This window comes from Cricetulus griseus, assembly GCF_003668045.3.
Source record: "Cricetulus griseus strain 17A/GY chromosome 1 unlocalized genomic scaffold, alternate assembly CriGri-PICRH-1.0 chr1_1, whole genome shotgun sequence".
NCBI lineage: Eukaryota > Metazoa > Chordata > Mammalia > Rodentia > Cricetidae > Cricetulus > Cricetulus griseus.
In genome coordinates, this window is record NW_023276807.1 from 67,296,002 (window position 1) to 67,315,188 (window position 19,187).

Genomic DNA, 19,187 nt, shown 5'->3' on the forward strand with positions numbered 1-19,187 from the left:
TTAAAATTCAACATTTCATATGCAAATGAGAAAACAGAATAAACCAACAATTTTGAGGAAGAAGGGAACATTTGAATAGTCATACTGCCTGACTTCAATTACTATAAATCTACTATCATAAAGAAGTATGGTTTTGGCCAGGTGTGGGGGCACACACCTTTAATCCCAGACCTCAGTAGGCAGAGGCAGAGGCAGAGGCAGAGGCAGAGGCAGAGGCAGAGGCAGAGGCAGAGGCAGAGGCAGATAGATCTCTGAGTTTGAGGATAGCCTAGTCTACAGAGTGAGTGACAGGAAAACCAAGGCTACCATAGGAAAAAACTGGTCTTGGAAGGAAAAAGAAAAGCATGATATTAACTTTAAAAAGAAATAAACAGAACGGAGTCAACAAACAGACCCACACATAGACAACCAATTGATGGTTGCCACAAAGACAAGAGCCCAGAGGTAGAATGGTCTTCAGTAAATGGTGCTAGGACAGCTGCACACTGTTACCACATGCATACATACATACATACATGCAAAGTCTTCGGGACACAGTGCTAGGAGAACTGTGTACCATTACCACATGTTTACACACGTGCGGAGATCTACACCTCAACCGTTTATGCAGAATGCTGACTAGTAAATAGGTCAACACTATTTATGACCAAATGATTATTCACCTGAATAACTAATTTAAAATGGATCATGTTCCTAAACACAAAACTTAACTTGGCAGTAATTTCCAGAATAAAATCTTTATGATATCTTATTGGACAAATATAACACCAAAAACATGAAAGGCGGGCAATTATCTCAAAGCCTGCTCTTTGAAAGAAAATTCTAATAATAGAATGAAAACAGGAGCCACAGGCTGGAAATAAATATTTACAAACCACAATCTGATAAGGGACTTTTATCTGGACTATTTAAAGAATTCTTGAAACAACAATTGGAATAGCAAACATCTCAAACAGGAAGGAAAGAGGGAGGGAGGGAGGGAGGAAATTTAAACATACACTTCAACAGGGGAGTTATTCGGATGGCAAAATCGCACTAAACTTTGCCTAAAATCATTCAGATTAAACAACGGGCTATCCCTGTGTATCTACATAATGTCTACCATTTAAAAACTGTGGTAAATATTGCTGAAGTCTAGAGCGAGAAGCTTCATATACTGCCGGTGGGTGTGAAATGGTATGATCACTTTGGGGAAGGGCTTTCTGTCTTCTCTAAAAGTTAAACGAATATCTGCCACATGAACCAGCCATTCTGCTCTTAGGTATTTCCCAAGGAGAAATGAAAGCAAAGGCTGTGGAAACAGCTTAGATCCAAGGGCATTTGCAGCCAAGCCTGATGATCTAAGTTCAGTCCCTGGAACTCACATAGTTGGGGGTTTTTGATGTGGGACATACACACACACACAGAAAGAAATAGCTTCTACAGATTGTATACACACACGCAAACACTCATGCACACACGATAGACAGACACAGACAGACAGACAGACAGACAGACAGTTTAAACTACCTCCTTAATCTGCCACCCCTGGTGCTGCCCGTGTGCTCCTTCAGTGGGAACCTGGTGCCACTTTTGCAAAGTGGCAGCCAAGGTGATTCTGGTGCTCACCATGGCCTTGGAGGAACCCAAGGAAGGAGTTGAGACTGAGAACAACGATCATATTGATTTGAAGGTGGTGGGCAGATGGTTGTCGTTGCAATTTAAGATGAAGAGGCAGACAGCACTTAGTGAACTAATGAAAGCCTATTGTGAACAATGAGGTTTGTCAATGAGCAGATCAGATTCCGGTTTGATGGCAACGATCAATGATGCCACAACCTGCACAGTTGGAAAAGGATGAAGAAATGATTGATGTGTTTCAGCAGCAGACAGCAGACTAAAAGGGGAACCTGCTCCTTTACCACAGAATTTTCTTACAGCCCAAGAATATATTCTCAATTAGAAAGCCACAATTTGGTTCCCACCACAGTCTGACTACAGTGTAGTTTTCTTTATTCTTTCATTTCTGGGTTCCCATTTCTTTATTGTATATAAACTAACTGGTGTATGTACACAAGCCTATTGCAGTTTTTTTTTCTTTTTCTTTTTTAAACTAAATGACCAATGTTCTGTTTTGGTTGACATCAGAAGGGGATGGTCTGGGAAAAGTACTGGTTCTATGAAAATATCCCCCTTTCTTCGTTAGTGATGTGTTTATTCAGCTCTTATCTGTATATTCCAGTAAGTTATTTTGTTCTCATTGTTTTAACAGAAGAACCCAACAACATAAAATCCTTGCATACTGTCTTAGGGTTTCTATTGCTTTGAAGAGACACCATGACCATGGCAGCTCTTATAAAGGAAAACATTTAATTGAGGTAGTGGCTTACAGTTTACAGATTCAGTCCATTATTGTCATGGCAGGGAGCATGGCGGCATGCAGGCAGACCTAGTGCTGGCTACATCTTGATCAGAAGGCAACAGGAAATAGACTGTGACACTGAGCAAAGCTTGAGCAAAAGAGACCCCAAAGCCCACCCCCACAGTGGCACACTTCCTCCAACAAGGCCATACCTGCCCAACAAAGCCACAGCTCCTAATAGTGCCACTCCTTATGAGCTTATGGGGGCCAATTACATTCAAACTACCACAATACCTTGTTTGATTGGAGAATCTTAGTGCTTTTTATTTATTATTTTAAAACCAAGGACAACTTTGTAAATTTTTTGTACATAGCTGTTACACATAGGACAACCTGTAAATTACTCTTGAACAAGATGATCCTAGATAGTTTTCCCTTCAAGCCAGCCATCTTGTTGTTTAAATAAACTTCTTGTTTAAATTGAAAATAAGATTCAAGAGAAATGAAAGCATGTCAGCATATGATAATTTGTACATAAATGGTCCAAGTGTTCTCAGTCAATTTTCCAATAAAAAAACTAATTTCCATCAATAGGTAGTATATATCCATGGAATATATTGAGCAAAAGTGAAAATCTGCTGATTGAAAAGGCCAAGCAAAAATGTGTATGCTATAGATTTGCTTTTGTACGTGATGCTCGAAACTGCAGGAGAGTCTGCAGTGGCAAAAGCTGTTCTCTAGAGTAAGGGGATTTGGGGGGGGGGGGGGAGAAACATGAAGAATGAAGGAAGAACAATGGCCCAGGGCACTTTGATGAGTGGTGTCATCTGACTACAGTGCCATCACAGGAATACGCATGGTCTCAGGTACGTCAAAATCTAGTTGAGAGGTGCAGCTTACTGGCATGTCCATGTATTGATGAGGTTATCAAAATGCAGTCAAACAGAAACCAAATATGTTGGTTTGTTCCACACACCCAGGACAACTCCTTTAAAACAAGAACAAGAGTTCACAGCACATGTGTACTGGACACAGAGGTGGCAGTGGGGACAATGTAGAACCAGTTCCAGACACCTTGCCTCCACCGATCTCCACAAGTCACTCCAGTTTGTTCCTCATGAGAGAAGCCACCTGCTTCCCTTCTTATAACACCCCAAGACAGCATCAACCTCCCGCCCTGTGGGGCGGAGCCATCTGCCTCACCTTTCCCAACTGGGGCACATCCAATGGGGAATACTCACCTGATTGTTTCTTACCCATTTTCCATTTCTGCCCTAGTAACTTGTTTGAAGATTTTAAAGTGACCTCTGGTCATCAATCCTCCTCTACCCTCTACATATGCTGCTTCCTTGCTCCAGTTTCTCAGTCAAAACCAGGAGGTGCATGCACTTTATTAAACCAAGTGTCTATACAACAGGAGGCATCTTTACTGGGACAATCAGTAGAAAGACTACACTGAGAATGGGGGTGGGGTGGGTGCAACTGAGGTCTGGGCTTATAGGAGCCAGAGGACCTGGATGACTTCATCTGGTTGCTGGCTTTTGGTCATCTGAGCCATGGCCACACCCTACAAGCCAGAGAAACCTCCTGTCACAGGGGGTGGGGTGGGATCAACCAAGTAACTGGAAACTGCATCTCTTCTCCAAAATTCCACAGGTGCACAGGTGCCGCTGCAGATGACTCGAAGGAGTATGCAAACCACTTGACCTCCACCCATGGCCCCGACTTAGAACCCTAGGAAATGGTGGACAGAAATGCCAGAACTCTACTTGGCTTGCAGTGAGTGTACCTGAGGAGGGATTTGTGAATATCCACCTACATTTTTGGAACCAGTGTTTCTTAAGAAAGAGCAGAAAATTAATAAGGCAAATATTCTTTCCAAGTTCATGATGTTGTTTATAGGGCTGAAGCAGCCTTGGGAGTTTGGGGTGCTCTCTGGATTCCAAAGCATCTGGCTTTGTTTCACAGGAGTGCTGTGATTCTGGCTTGGAAACAGGCACAGATGGCTTATCAATCCAATTTTTAATTCCCTTTCAAGATTATTCCCAAGACATTCATTTCCCTGAAATTAACATATTTGTTAACTCCACCTTCAAATGAATGACCTTAAAGAATTCCACCTTGTGTGCTTCCAAGAATCTGGGTTGCAGTCACCCAGGGAAAGAGAGTGACTCCCTACCCTTACCCATCAGCATGGTGAGGGTCTCAGGAGCAGATTCCCCTACTGGGGTCTGGCCGGCTGGTGCATAGCTGTATTCTGCAAGTGGTCTGCAAGGTGTGTGTGTTGGGGGGTGGCCTATGACCTTGCAAAGTGTTCTGAGACAAGAGACGGGAAGCTTTGGTCCTGGAGAACACACAACGCTGCGTTCAGGCAGCGGTGTGGAAACCAGATTACAGAGGGAATAACATCTTGCTTGCATCGTGGACCTCCATGCCATTGGGTATGACCTCAGTTATTTCCTTCGTGAATTTTCAATCTTAAAACAATGTGCCCAGGAATGAATAGTCCAAAAACAATGTCTGCAGAGGAGGGCAGAAAACATCCAAACTGCACCTGACCAGGGCGCCAGATCTTGTCCTCCTTTCATTTTTACCGCATTCTAGGTCATGATGGCAGAGAAATTTCTTTGAAGATACTAGAGTAGAACTAGTCTGCCTGCCTTGCCTCACCCAGCTTGGCCCCGCCCCCAAAGGCCCCGCCCCCCTCGGCCTAGGTCCCACCCCACCCGCCCCAAGTCCCGCCCCCATCCGCAGCCTCCTTCTCGGCCCAGAACCGCAGCGAGCGCCGGGTGCGGCGCTGCTGCCACCGCCGGGATGTGACCTTCACCGCCGCCTGGCCAGGATGACCGGAGCCCCTGTCCCGCGGCGTCCGCGGCTCGCCTCAGCCTCCCGGGTGCTTTGACTGCACATTCCCGGCTGCCCGGTTCCCCGGCCCGGGCCTCGCCATGCCGCCACCGCCCGGGCCCGCTGCCGCCCTGGGCACTGCGCTTCTGCTGCTCCTACTGGCCTCCGAGTCTTCGCACAGTGAGTACCGCACCGGCCCCTAAACCCCACCACCCCCTGGAGTGGGGCGCCAGGCCTGCACCCGGCCACAGCATCCTAGTGCGGAGTATCCCAGACACCCAGGCATCCTGGCCCCAGACCATTGGGCTTTTGGCATCACGATCCCGGAGCATCCCAGACACACAGGCATCGTGGTCCCCGGGAACCCCGACCCCAGTCATTCCACCCCCGAGTGGGTGGGTGCAGGTTGACTGCACACCCTTCTTTCTGCAGCTGTGTTGCTGCGGGCGCGAGAGGCGGCGCAGTTCCTGCGGCCCAGGCAGCGCCGCGCCTACCAAGTCTTCGAGGAGGCCAAGCAGGGCCACCTGGAACGGGAGTGCGTGGAGGAGGTGTGCAGCAAGGAGGAGGCCAGAGAGGTGTTCGAAAATGACCCCGAGACGGTGAGCGGGCGCCGAGGTCTCGGGGAGGGGTCTGTGCGTCCCAGAACCGGTACTTCTGAATGCTACAAGTCCTGGTTCCCACCCTGCTCAGGTCCGGGGGACCGGGGAGCCAGGGGACTGTGGAATCCCAGGCACCCATTCTGGAAGTTTGAGAATCCTTGTGGGGACCGCGCCACTGCGCGCACCCCGAAACTCTTAGACACGGAGCTTTGTGTCCACCCCCTTTCACCTCACCACTCTTGAGCCCCTGCTCCCCTGGTGACCCCAAGTTCTCTCCTTTTCAGGAGCAGGAGGAGGTGTGTCCTTGAGCAGGGTCCACTGAGGCCCGTGTAGGTGTATCTAAGGGAAGCCCTTTAAAGAAGACAAACTAAACTTTCTCCTATCCCTAAAGGAAAGGCGCCCATGGGAAAGAAACATAGTTGTTTGAAACTCAAAGGCTTCCCCAGGTTGTCCTGATCCTAAATTGGATTGGAGGTGAGGGGTGGAGCTTCTCTTTACTTTTCCTCCAGGGGGACCCAGGGTTTCCCTGAAAGAGGAATTGAAAGATCTCAAGACTGGAATTGCTTGCAGCAGCAGGTCCAAAAATACGATGGCTGGAATTGTGCAAAGAACATGCATATGCGAGGGTGGGGAAGAACGTAGGGAAGGTCCGGCACCTGACTCTGTGAGGGCTGTGCCTCTGTGAGGGCTGTGCCTCTGTGAGGGCTGCGCTGGCCCAGGACAAACTTCTATTAATAATGTCCTTGGGGAACGGAGCAGGCACACAGCCAACTGCAGCCAGCAGCCCACGTGTGCACAGGAGTCTCCACAGAAGGTGAATCTGGGGGCTGAGTGGGTTCAGAGGGGAACATACCCCAGATTAGGGTATGCCCAAGCTTCAGATCTGGACTCTAAGCCCACAGGCCTCCTTAGTGATGCAGAGGACCTCCTGTCACCTGCCAAATTGGTATGGTTTCACAATTCTGGGTTCCATTGGCATTTTCCTTTCAAAGAATTCTTCTGGGATGAAATAAGGATCACATGACGAAAGGATGTCCCTGTGTGAGCCGCTAGGGCCTGTGCTTTGACTTGTGTCTAATCGGCTGACTGGACAATCCCCTTCAAAGCTACTTTTCGGATACCAGTGCTACAGCTGTTGCCAACAGAGCTGCTTTGGCACTGCTACCCAGTGTGGGAGCCAAGATTAGGTGACAAGCTGTATGTGTCGTTTCCCCCAGCCCCCCTTTATAGTATCCCCCCACCCAAGGCGTCAACAGCAGTGTAGGAGCCGGATCGCTGATCTTTTTATACCCTTACTGTGTTCCCCCTTTGGCTATGATTTCTCTTCACCCAAGAGTCCACCTACCAAGTCTAGGCAGGGCTCCTGGCTCTCGGTCACCAGGGCTGTGGACTTAGGTGGCTGGGTCTGTGTGCTACCACTCCACCCTCCCATGGAGCTTTCTGCCATTCAGAGCGTGGACAGGGCTTGTGGTGACAAGAGTTGAAGGCAAGAAGGCCACCGCCCAGCCATGGAGTCACACCCCTCTGCAGTCTGTCTGCCAGGGCAGACAGGCCTAAGCTGGCCCCTCCTGGCAGCCTGGACATGGAGCTGTTCTCCTTGAGTCAAGTCCCTCTGGTTTTAATTGCTTTCATGTTTAATTTTATTTGCAAAGGTGTGAAATGAAGACATTAAAAAAGAGTAATGTATTCTTAAAACTTCTCTTCAGTCCAGGGGAAGGTTTTCCCTTTCTGTCTGCATTTGGGTGAAACTCCAGGCTATCATGCTGGGAAAGGCAGTCCCCTCTGGTCCTGTCACAACCTGTCTCCATCAGGACTTGGCAGACACCTGTTCCCATTAGAGCCATCTAGAATTGTCCATAGTCCCCCCCCCCCCGTAACTCCAATACCCCAACACGTGAGAATTTTCCTCTCGTGAGTCAGCTTGGATGCTTGACCTGTACCTCTTGACTACAATATGGGAATTACTGACTCTGGTGCCCAGCTGCCCCCTGGCCTCTGTGCACAGAGTTCCAAACCAAAGCTCTTTCTTGGCTGCTACCACCTTGATTTGGCTACCAGTCACTTTTCTGTTGTTTCCATGACTCTATGGGCTATAAGGAAGCCTCAGGAAGGGGTAGGGCTAAGCCATTCTCCAGAGACCTGGAGTCCACCTGCAGGGATCTTTGACTGGAGTCTTCCTTATTCCATACCCTTGACCTGGGTGGGCCAGTAGTCCTGCAAGCACCACTCACCTTCATGGCCTCTGAAGAGTGGGAAGGGACTCATCTTCCTGGCCTTGAAATGTAGCTCTTTTCTTGTGTTGAAGGAGACCCATGAGACAGTCTAGACAATGGGCACCACCTGGGCTTACCTGGAACATTGTGTGTGACAATGAGAAGCTGTGGGCTACAGAACACCTGACAGTTTCTCCTAGTGGTCCTAGGGAATCCTGACTGGGCCAGGCAGGAACCGCACCTGGGGACTGATCTTGTGAGATTTTAGAGCAAAAGAACCAGATCTGGGAGTTCTGAAAACCTAGGCTTAGCCACCAGTACCGCTGTAGCCATGGAGACCAGAAATGGTGAGAAGCAGAGAGCGGAGATTTAGTCAGTACACACTAAGAAAGGGAACGACTCAAGGGGTCTGGTGGCTTCAGGGCTATCTTTGGGATACTAACATGAGCTTTGAGTTTAAATGGAAGGATTGGGGCATGAGGTATGCTGAGTTAAGCAAAGCTTGACAAGTGTGGTCTGGTTGGTGCTGCCTCAGTTCTGCAAAATGGTGGGAAGTCCTTACTCCTTGTGGGGACAAGGTGGTCTTCAGGAGCCCAGCTTCTTCATAATAATTGTTATCTGCAATCTCACTGAGACTGTTGGCCCTTGAGACCTTTAGCTTCCCTTGGGGTCTGGGTTAAGACACAACATGTTGACAGATCTTTGTGCCTTCAGGCTTGCAGGGGCTGAGATAGGTGTGCATCTCCAGCTTTCTATAGACAATGCTTGGGTGATTAGCATGCCTACATGCAAAACTAAGCCAGTGTCCTAAAATAAAGGAGATGTAAAATGAAGGTAGAGGTGCCAGGCCTTCATCCAAGTTCTCTTGGGGGCCTGGATGAGGAGTCCGTGTTTTTTTAGTTAAAACCTCAGTGCTTGCTATAATCGTATTTCGTGCCTAATTAAAATCCTATGGTATTTACAGTGATGGGGTAGACAGGCCTCTGTTTCTCTGAGTGGTGTCCTGGCCAATTGTAGCTTACATACACCTGTGGCTCCTTACCCTTACTAATCATTCTCGGGGCCCTGGATGGGCATGTGATTCTGCCATCCATACTGGGTAGCCCTAGGCAGCTGGAACCAATGGGACAACCCCTCCTCCCTTGCCTTGGGAGGAACCATGGGATTCCCCCCACGCCACCCTAATGTTTATGTGAAGAACCTGACTCTGCTCAGCTAGGATTTCTTCTGACACTGAAAGGGAAAGTGGCAGCCTTCACTCCTCCAGTGAGCATAGCAGAGCCGGACTTCACTGACACTGGTAGCTTCTCCTTAACTTTCTCCTGGGAGGGAAAGCAGGTCCCCCTCCACACATTTCCGGTGCACCTCCACCCACATTCCTTAGTGGCTGCTCCCCTGTGGTGGCAGCCCTGGCCACTTCTAATCACTCTGTCCCTTCTCTCCCCCACAGCTTCTCTGTTATCTGGTTTCCCTTTTAATTGTTACTGTCCCTTCCGGGCACTTCATTTTCAATGGCTACATTCCCTGTCCCCGTTGCTAATTCAGAGAGGCCCTGGGGTTGTAGCCCAGTCCCAGGTAAGAGCCTGCAGAATCTCTTCAGTAATTTACCTAATCCTTTAAAGCTGTGTCTCCAGTTTAAGATGTTTGCCTCTAGAAGTTCCTAATCAAGAAGTTAATCCCAGCTGGAGTCTCTGCCACATGCTTTGACCCTTATTATCTACTGGCAGGAAAAAGGCAGGCCTTATTGATGACTGGCACCTTGTTTTATTTAAGATACAAAGTGCAGCATTGCAAGATTTGCCCTGGGGTTGGCTGGCTGTTAGGGGTAACACCCCAGGGGCTGAATGACAGTTCCCTCCTTCCTGACGGTCTCTTATCTCCCAGTAGCTCTAGTTCTCTCTCCCTGCCTGTCCACCAGTGCAGTGGACCTTCTCTGGTGCTGAACTCAGATCTAGGTGACCATGTCTACTCACTAAGGACATTTTTCCTAGATGGTGGGCTCTCCAAGGACAGCTTGGAGAAGGCCAGCTCCAGGGCAGGTGGAACACACCTGCCCCTTCCTCCCTGCCCCTTTCCTTTTAGAACTTTACACAACAGGGACAAGACCCAGTTTCATGAGTACACATTCATATGCCTATATAGACACACATGTACCCATACAGAAATAGATATACATGCACAGGTAAGTACTCGCGCGCACACACACACACACACACACACACACACACACACACACACACACACTCACTCACTCTTGCCTCCTCTGAGTCCCATCTCTCCAGGCGTCCTTTCCCCTTCCCTCATCAATTTCTTCATGGCTTTTGCTGCTACAGGCCTTGAAGGTAGGGTTTTGCAGGCCAGGGCTACCAAGCAATGGCCAAACTGTCACTCTTCAGTGCTGGCCTGGCATAGGCTTGAGTTTGGCAAATGGGTCAGGAGACAGGACTAGCTTCCTAGGGCCCTGGAGGTGAGCTTGGAAAGGAGACAAGCCCCCCACCCCCTGGTTCTATGGGCACTGGGCACTATGGATGGTAGTGCCAGGAGTCTACCAGGACAAAGGTGTTTGGAAAATATCCTTCAGGAAATAGGCACCGTGAAGAACTCTACAATCAGAGCTGGCACCTCAGCAAGCCAAACCCTCCCAAGTTACTCACCCAGTGGCCCTTAGACAAGTCTGTACTTCCTCATGCACACAGGCTACTAGACATGCTCAGGTGAAAGCTGCGGTGGCTTTGGCCATGCAGAGATCCTGTCTGAGGCTTAGGGACTGGTGTTTGAAGCCTTTGTTGACAGTCACTATGCCAGCACCTTTGCTGCACAGGCTTTGGTTTTTGACCTTGACAGATTATAAAGTGTGTTGTTATATTTTCAAGGGATTTTTACAGGAGCTGGTAGGGGAAGAAGCTTAAAGTATCAGCTGATTTCCTCTGAGCTTCATGGACCCTCAATACATGAAAAAAGCAATGGGTGCTAGACCACCCAGAGTCGCTTCAGTGTTCATGCCCATGATAATGAATTTCACATGACCACATAGATCTCTCAAACCTGCTGCAGACCTAGCTTTGGGAGGAGCTCACAAAGCACACTTCTGGGCCCAGGCTCTACACTCATAGGCTCTGTCCTCAGAGAGGGATTAGGGATGAGCTAGCAGCTCCTACCTCAGTGGGCGCAGAGTCTCTCCTTGGAACCTTTGCTCTTCATGGATGGTCACAGACTGAACCACTTACAGGGCCAAAACTGCTTGTTGCAGTATTGATTAGTTGATCTCAGGGGTTCTCCTCTCCCCCAGAATTTAAAAGCTCTCCCATGCAGCTGTGCTTGCCAGTCTCTGCTCTGATAGAGAATACTGGGGAGCCTCAGGTGTTATTGTGTGCGTAGAATGTTCCCCAAACTGAGGTAAACAATACTGTTTACATCTTCTCACTTTCACACTCTGTGCACAGAGCTGGCAAGGCAGAACGTGAGTTCATTCCACATGGAGCCTCTGATGCTCAAAGTGTACTGGGAACTAGCACTCCATGAAGTCTGTCTGTGAAAGCAGCACTCCAGAGGCCTACCAATGGTCTGGGTGTGAGCATTCCTGGGGCCTGTGTATGGCTGTGAGCATTCATGAGGCCTGTATACAGGTGTGAACATCATGGGTGTAGGGCCTGATGGGGGGTCTTTCTACACCCGTGAGGCTTGTGTATGATGAAGATGCTATGTAACATGCTCCTTCCTCCCACTCCCCCCCCCCTGCCATGAGGAAGTCAAGAGTAGGAATGAAAGCGCAGATTTTGGTCCACTGACTCCTTTCTGCTAGGCAGAGATGTTTTGGCCTCTAAGTCTGAGGCCTCATAAATCCAGGTGAGAATAATGCTCTACAGGCAGAAGCTGTGTAGAGTAAACTGGAACCTTTCCAGTTGGGTGGCACGGGGTGACAGTTGGTGTATACTTTTTGTAATTATAAGACCTGATATCGGTTCACCCCACTTTGGGCTCAGATGTTTCTCCATCTTGATACACATGCATCCGACCTTGCCCTCTTATATGGGTTTTGTCTGCCTTTGGAGCATGTGCTGTCTTCAGATTTAAGTCTGATCAGGCGACCACTGAAGCTATGCAGCTGCAGGCTGACTGGTGAGGCCCTCCAAGGAGCCCAGGAAGAGTGATAGCTGAAAGCCATGGGCACAATCCTGCCTGGTCCCTGTGCAGGGGGACAGGGAGATCAGTCCTGAGCTATGTCACTCTCAGGGAGCTCCAAAGGCCACTGGGTCCTTCTGAGGTGCATGTCAGGATTGCTGCATCCTTCCATGAGAAAAGCCGGGCTTGTGCTGGCCCCAAGCCAGACCCTACAGCAGCACGATGGGGGAATATGAGCAGTGCTCTGTTACCTTTGACCTTTCCATATGCATGGCTGTGAAGGGCTCTTCCTAGCCATGTAAACCACAAACTTCTCCCCACACTGCTCACTGCATCCCCACATCTGGCTCTATGACACGAAGGATAATTTTGTCATCTAAGTTCTTTCCTGATATCCTTTCTAAACCTGGAGAAAAGCATCTTAGTGCCCCCCCCCCATCATGGGGATCTTACTCTGGTTTATTCCATCCCTGCTACCTCTGTTCTCATCCACAAAGCCCCTCACCAATGAGAAAAGTGAGAGAATACAAATGGGAGCCATTCCCATTGTAGGTGTGGGAGGTGCTCTGCTGGGGGTCTGTGCTTTGGGGCCTGTCTGGCTGCCTCTTGCTTACAACAATCCTGTTGCTTACAACAGGCTTCCAGCCATCCTGTCACTGGCCCAGAATGGCCAGAGGGCTCGCATACACTTGTGTACAGTATGGGGACACCTGTGTACAGTGTGGGGCTACAGTGTACAGCCTATGCTTAGCCAGAAGACTTGTTTTACTAAGACAGTGTATGAAAACCAATGACAGGGGAAACTGAAGGCTGAAGACAACTGTGCTGGATGGTTCTATGTCAACTTGACCCAAACTAGAATCATCTGAAAGCAGGGAACCTCAATTGAGAAAATGCCCTCATAAGATTGGGCTGTACACAAGCCTATAAGGTATTTTCTTAATTAGTGACTGATTGGGGGCAGGGCAGCCCATTGTGGGTGGTGCTATCCCTGGGTTGGTGGTCCTGGGTTCTATAAGAAAGCAGACTGAGCAACCCAGGGCAAACAAACCATTAAGCAGCACTCTTCCATGGCCTCTGCCTTAGCTCCTGCCTCTGGGTTCCTGCCCTGTTTGAGTTCCTGTCCTGGCTTCCATAAATGATGGACTACAATGTGGAAATATAAGCCAAATAAACCCTTTCCTCCCCAACTTGCTTTTGGTCATGATGTTCATTGCAACAATAGAAATCCTGACTAAGACAGAAGTTGGTACCAAGATACTAGGGTGTTTCAGGGAGAGACCTGATTGTGTATTTTGGCGAGGATTGTGGAAAGAGTTTGGAACTTTTAACCAGAAAAGCCACTGAATGTTGAGATCTCAGTGAGATGTTCTGTAGGAGCTTGGAAGATAATTATGTTGAAGGCAATACAGACAATGGGGGCCTGGCCCGTGACGTTTCAGAGGGAAGTTTAAAGACCTATCAGTGTCATTTGTTACTTTGAACTAAGATTCGGGGTTCTGGTTATCTGGGGCTGAAGAATCAGCTGTGGTTAACAAGACACCAGAACTACTAAAGTGAAGCATTTGCTTTGCTGGGATGTTGGGTGCTGGTCAGCTGGAGCTGCGAAATTAGCGGTGATTAAGAAGAGACCAGCATTGTTGGTGAAATCTTCTGGGAAATGTTTCCTGAGAGTCAGCCACATGGAAGCCATGTTCCAGGCATGACCAAGGTTGTACCTTGTGCTGGCAGTAGAACTCGGTGTGGTGCAAGAGTCACCCAGGAGGTGTTAGTTTTGAAGGCACGAAGGGACATGGAGAGCAGCTGAGGCGGCTCTGTGTGGCAGGGTTGGTGTCCCAGAAGAGAGCCCAGGAGAGGCCATTGGTAAAAATACAACCCAGCTGCAGCAAATGACCCTCACCAAGAACAGCAGCGATGGTGCTGAAGCCTGGAAGACAAACTGTGTGTGCTGCACAGGGCAGAGCTTGGAGAAGTGACCCAAGCCCTTTGGAGGAGCCACAGTTGAGAAATTTCAAACTTTAAAAGGGGATTTTGGATTTTTAAAAGTCTGGATATTTTAAAAAGGACTGAACTTTGAGTTTGTAAAGATGGTGGGACTTTTAAAGTTATTTATGTTTTTAATGTGAGATCTTGGGGATGAATGTGAAAGGAAGTTGATGTGTTTGTGTGTCAAGTAGACAAGGGGTCAATTGTGCTGGATAGTTTTATGTTAGCTTGACACAGCTAGAGTCATCTGAGAGGAGGGAACCTCGATTAAGAAAATGCCACTGTAAAATTGGGCTGTAGGGCATTTTCTTAATTACTGATTCATGAAAGAGCACCTGGTGGTCCTGGGTTTTATAAGAAAGTGGGATGAGCAAGCCAGTAAACAGCACCCTTCATGGCTTCTGCATCAGCTCCTGCCTCCAGGATCTGCTTGAGTTCCTGTCCTCACTTCCTTCAGTGAGGGAATACAGTGTGGAAGTGTAAGCTAAATAAACCCTTTTCTCCCCAACTTGCTTTTGGTCATAGTGTTTCATGGAAGCAATAGAAACTCTAAGACAAGAACTCTGTGTCCTTGGACTGAAACTGGGCCACCTGGAATGTTCCTATCCTTCTACGTGCATTTTCTCAGGAAACGTGGGAGGCACCCTCTAACTAGCTATGGGTGACACGGATTTGCTTCTTCCTGAAGGTGGCCACACAGTCATGCACTGCAGTCAGGGATACTGCAGAAGCTGAGTCAGCAGAAGCTTCTCTCATTGCCATCCTTTCTGAGCAGGACTTCTAAGCAGTTCTGGCACTGAGGGAGCTACAGTGCAAGATCCTTGCTTCTGTGTTCCTGTCTGCAGGCTTGATTAAACAGGTAGTTTTTTTTTTTTTTTTAAGAGGCCCCATGCTGTGCCAGTTAACTGTTGCCCTTCTTCTCTTTCCACAGGAATATTTCTATCCACGATACCAGGGTAAGTTAAAATTACTACTGTAGCTTCATTGTCATGCAGACAGTGAGTCTGCTTCATGTTGGAGAAATCCCATTAGCATGTTATTCCTGGGAGGAGGAAGCTGTGGGGGTAGAGCTATCGAGAGCACATGGGACAAAATATGAGTGTGTGGTTTTGGTTTTTTTTATACCATCATTTTATTCCAAGTTGCCTGAGCCCCAGACTAACACTGCTCTTTGCAGATATCATCTTTGATTTTAGGCTATATCCACATCTGGAAGTATGGTTAATTGAGTACCCTCAAACTTTCTGGTGTTGGGCGACTGTACTTCTGAGATTATAAGGGACCCCTCCCCTAAATCTTGCTCCTGTGTGTTGTGTTTATCAACATTTGTTCTATTATCAGCTAAAACTTAGAACCTTGCACAAGGTTTTTTACATAGTTTGATGAACAGGAACACACACATATTCTCAGTCACTGTAGTGGGGCACATAATGGCATGGGAAATGTCAATATACTCTTACAGGAGAAACAAAAAAAAAATATGGTTGTAGTCTGGAGGACAGTTACTTTGCTCCCTCAAGAAACCAAAATTCTCTGAGTGCTGGTTGGTTAACACCCAAAGTACTTCAGGTGTATATTGCTTATAAGAAGAGTGTGTTCTCGGTCTTTGGACTCGTCATCACATTTGGGTAAGATGCTGGCCTTCCGTTCTAGAGGCACCTGCTTGTAATCTGTATCAAGCAATAACACAGAGGACCGGTGACTTGCCTGCTGTGACTCGCAGCCTCGGGTACCAGAATCTTAGCTAGGGGGAGACAGGGAAACAGAGAAAGGACAGACACAATTACAGTCAAGGCAAAAACCTCAGAACCTCAGTGCATTTATTATGTACAACACAAAGGGAGGGGCTGCCTAGTCTTAGTAGGCCTCTGTAGGTGAGCATTATCAGGCTGTAGACATCTGGGTAGAGGATGCTAGTCCTTTGTACACACTGGTCAATTGTTCGTAAGCACTCATTTTCAAGGAAAGCTTTGGCATTTCTCTTGATCCTGGCCCATATGGGCAATGGCTTTGCCAATTTCTCATGGATCAATTGGAGTCCTTGGCAAGCTTTACTCATATCAAAATACACATTCACTCAGGACTTTACTCATTCAGACCTACCTCTGATCCTTATACTACCCAAAACCCTTGGGCTTTTCTAGTGCCAAAACAGAGGAAGGTGGCTATCCCATCCCTCATCCTGACTATACTTTCACTGTCCACACTGTCTTCTCACATATGGACAAGCAACAGTGACCTCCTAAAGGACCAGATAGAGTGGCTGAACACCATCATACACAGTCATCACGTACCGTATGTGTTCCAATGCTGTGTTTCTGGCTCCCTTGTGGAACACACGTGAATGCCAGGTCTAGTGCCCTACAGACTTAAGGGGGACCTAAAGAGCACTTCTACTTTCAGACTAAGGACCATGCTTCCTGCCCAGACCATTGTGATCTTGACGTTCAGTTCCTTGGCCAGAGTCCGACTGTGATAAAGTTCTTGGTGTTCTGTGTTGATGGGAGGTCCCTGCAGTCACCCATTCTGGAGTTGGTGTTCTCTCACACTGGGGGCACCTTCCTGCTGCCACCACCATGTGCTTTTATACTGACAGCTAGGCCATCCACTCAGTGAAGATCCACGTGTCCAGGCGCAAAGAAACTGTCACTTACCACTGATTTGGACCCCTACCTCAGGGATGACAAGTGACCATGTTGTCTGTTTCTTTCTTTCTTTCAGAATGCCTGAGGAAATATGGCAAGCCTGAAGATAAAAACCCAAATTTTGCACCTTGCGTTCAGAGTAAGTGCCCCCCTCCTATGTCATACCGGGTAGCTGTGGCTCAGCTGTGGTTGGGATAAAACTGCTGAGTGAATATTCCATCAGCCTGAGAAATTGTCAGGCCCTCCAGGAGTCTATTCCTTGCACACTGAACTTTCTCTTAAAGTACATCTTGCTTATGTTTTTAAAATGAGCAATAAATGTACTTGTTGTAGAAGGTTAACTATTTCATAGGGTGTGACGTGTACCCCTAACTCTCATCTTGCAGGCAAGGCCATCTTCCAGCTCTCTGTTTGTTCCTAGAAGTACAGATATGTCTCTTGCATACTTGTGTCACCCCCATCCCTAATTGCTCCCATGTCTGGAGTCCCTTCCAGGGCAAGGGCCCGCACAGCTCCCAGCAGATGTCAGCCACCTCGGCTCAGCTTAGCCCAGGCAGGTTGATCAGGTGTGAGGTTATTTTGTTTCTGTTATTACAGAAGCAGAACGATGTCTTCTGCATCTGTCCACAGTTCTGGTTCCTAAGAAGGGTTCAGAGACAAACCCACATCCATATTTCCCTTTGAGAATGGCTTCTGTAACTTAGGTGTTCCTTTCCTGTTGGCAAAGCTTCCATTTTTGTCACTGTTTTGTTGTTTTTAGGTTAGTTTTGCACCTCTCTCCTTAGTTTAGTTCTTGACACTTGCACTATCAAGCATGGTAATTTCTTTCCTTATATTCTCTAGTTTGTTGGGACACATGATAGGTTGGTCCGTTGACCCTGGACATTAACCTTTGCTCCCAGTGCTCTGTGAAGTTATTCTATTGCTTTGGTTGGTGGCTGATATTGTAGTTTCAGAGCCTCTTTAGATGTTTTGAATTACAATGACACCCTCTGGGTGGGACTTGAGATTCTGCACACCCCCCATGGTGGTAGGTGGCCTGGAAGATGGGAATTAGAGTGTACCCACCCCCGAACCTGTCCCAGGGCTGATTAGATGATAAACCTGTGTCTTCTGGTGCCAAATATGTTAAACCCATGTGTCAGATGCCTTGCCTCAGGGCAGAGGCTTTGCCAATGTCCCTGACACATAGCTATGTCCTGCCTGGCACTGCTCATCACAGATTCCAATGATCATGCGCCTGAGCTGTCATTGTCTATCCCCTCATGGTGACTGTACAAAAGTGCCCCGATGACCCACATATCCTTCTACTGAACCATGGAAAAACAGGGCGACAAGCTAAGCCCACCAGCTAGGCAGGCTGTTGCCCTTTGTACCCCGTTCTTTACCTCAATGCCCATGATATGTCATAGCTTGAATACTCTTGAATACCCATTTTTGTTAAAAAAAAAAATTAAAGCAAAAGTCTTACAGGTCCCATTCTGGCATTTCCTAGAGAGCTTAGACGTCACCTCAGACAAGCCTTTGCCCTAACAGGCCTTCTGGGAGCCCAGTACCTTATGGGGGTTGATCATGATGCCAACAGCAACTAGAGTGACAAGAGAGAAGCCATAGACTAAGCATGGCCTGTTCTCTCTTGATACCAGGAAAAGCTTTGACGTCCATTTCTTTCCTTTCTTATAAACCATTCCAGCTTCCCCACCATGTCCAATGGGATCTTCTGACAAACATGCTTCCAAGAAGGTTGATTCCCCACACCATACATCGGGCAGGGGTAGATGAGTTAGGTTAGCAGGGGTCCTTTATGGGCCCAGAGCTAAGGGTCTAGATTGGACAGGTCTGCTGCCCAGGACCTAACTTGCCACCTGGAGAGCCAGATCACACTTTATACCCCACCTACAGCCATGCAAAAAGCCAGGATAGACTGTTAAGAATAACAGATCTCTACATGGTCTATAGAAAGAGTTCTAGGACAGCCAGGACTATACAGAGAAACCTGTGTAGAGGAGAGGGGAGGGAAAAGGAGGGGAGGGAAGGGGAGGGAAGGGGAGGGGAGGAGGATAGAACCTACCTGGGGAATAGCTACCTAGGCACCACAGTGCCTGCAAAACTGCCCATTCTTTCACCTTTCGGGAATGTATCAGTCTCGCTGCAGAAATCTCTGGGCACCTGCCAAAGGTCAAACATTGGACTTGGTAAATTTCCAACAGGAAAAGAAATGATGTATAGTAGATGGTATTCCTCTAGGGGCAGAGGGACAAGGGTTGTGGTGTTGACTCTGTGTTGGGAGACTCTTAAAAATAACATTACCCCATTGGAAGTTGGTACTGCACCATCCCTCAGCCTAAGGACAAATTTTGCAAGGGCGGCTGTGGCATTCTTGGCCAAGTTAACCAGCCCTAGTGCCAAATTTGCTAGTGCATACTTTAGAAACAAA

The 19,187-nt window shown here is 48.0% G+C and overlaps 2 protein-coding genes across 2 annotated transcripts in view; both read left to right on the top strand.

Annotated features, from left to right (window-relative positions):
* Positions 1-1,609: 1,609 nt before the first annotated feature.
* LOC103162643 (small ubiquitin-related modifier 2-A-like) lies at positions 1,610-1,880 on the top strand. The gene is made up of 2 exons (XM_027388218.1): positions 1,610-1,755; positions 1,823-1,880. The coding sequence occupies exons 1-2, from the start codon at positions 1,610-1,612 to the stop codon at positions 1,878-1,880; spliced, it is 204 nt and encodes a 67-aa protein (XP_027244019.1).
* Positions 1,881-5,286: 3,406 nt separating this feature from the next.
* Positions 5,287-19,187, top strand: part of Gas6 (growth arrest specific 6) — a 29,566-nt gene continuing 15,665 nt past the window's right edge. The window contains exons 1-4 of the mRNA XM_027387801.2: positions 5,287-5,365; positions 5,618-5,784; positions 15,037-15,061; positions 16,827-16,889. Coding sequence (XP_027243602.1) covers positions 5,287-5,365; positions 5,618-5,784; positions 15,037-15,061; positions 16,827-16,889 — 334 coding nt within the window. The remainder of the gene's footprint in view (positions 5,366-5,617; positions 5,785-15,036; positions 15,062-16,826; positions 16,890-19,187) is intronic.

Excerpts from the sequence above, each read along its gene's own strand:
- LOC103162643 (XM_027388218.1), top strand. The coding sequence starts at position 1,610 with ATGGCCTTGGAGGAACCCAAGGAAGGAGTTGAGACTGAGAACAACGAT. Across the intron at positions 1,756-1,822 it reads ATGAAAGCCTATTGTGAACA|ACAGTTGGAAAAGGATGAAG; the intron begins ATGAGGTTTGTC and ends GCCACAACCTGC.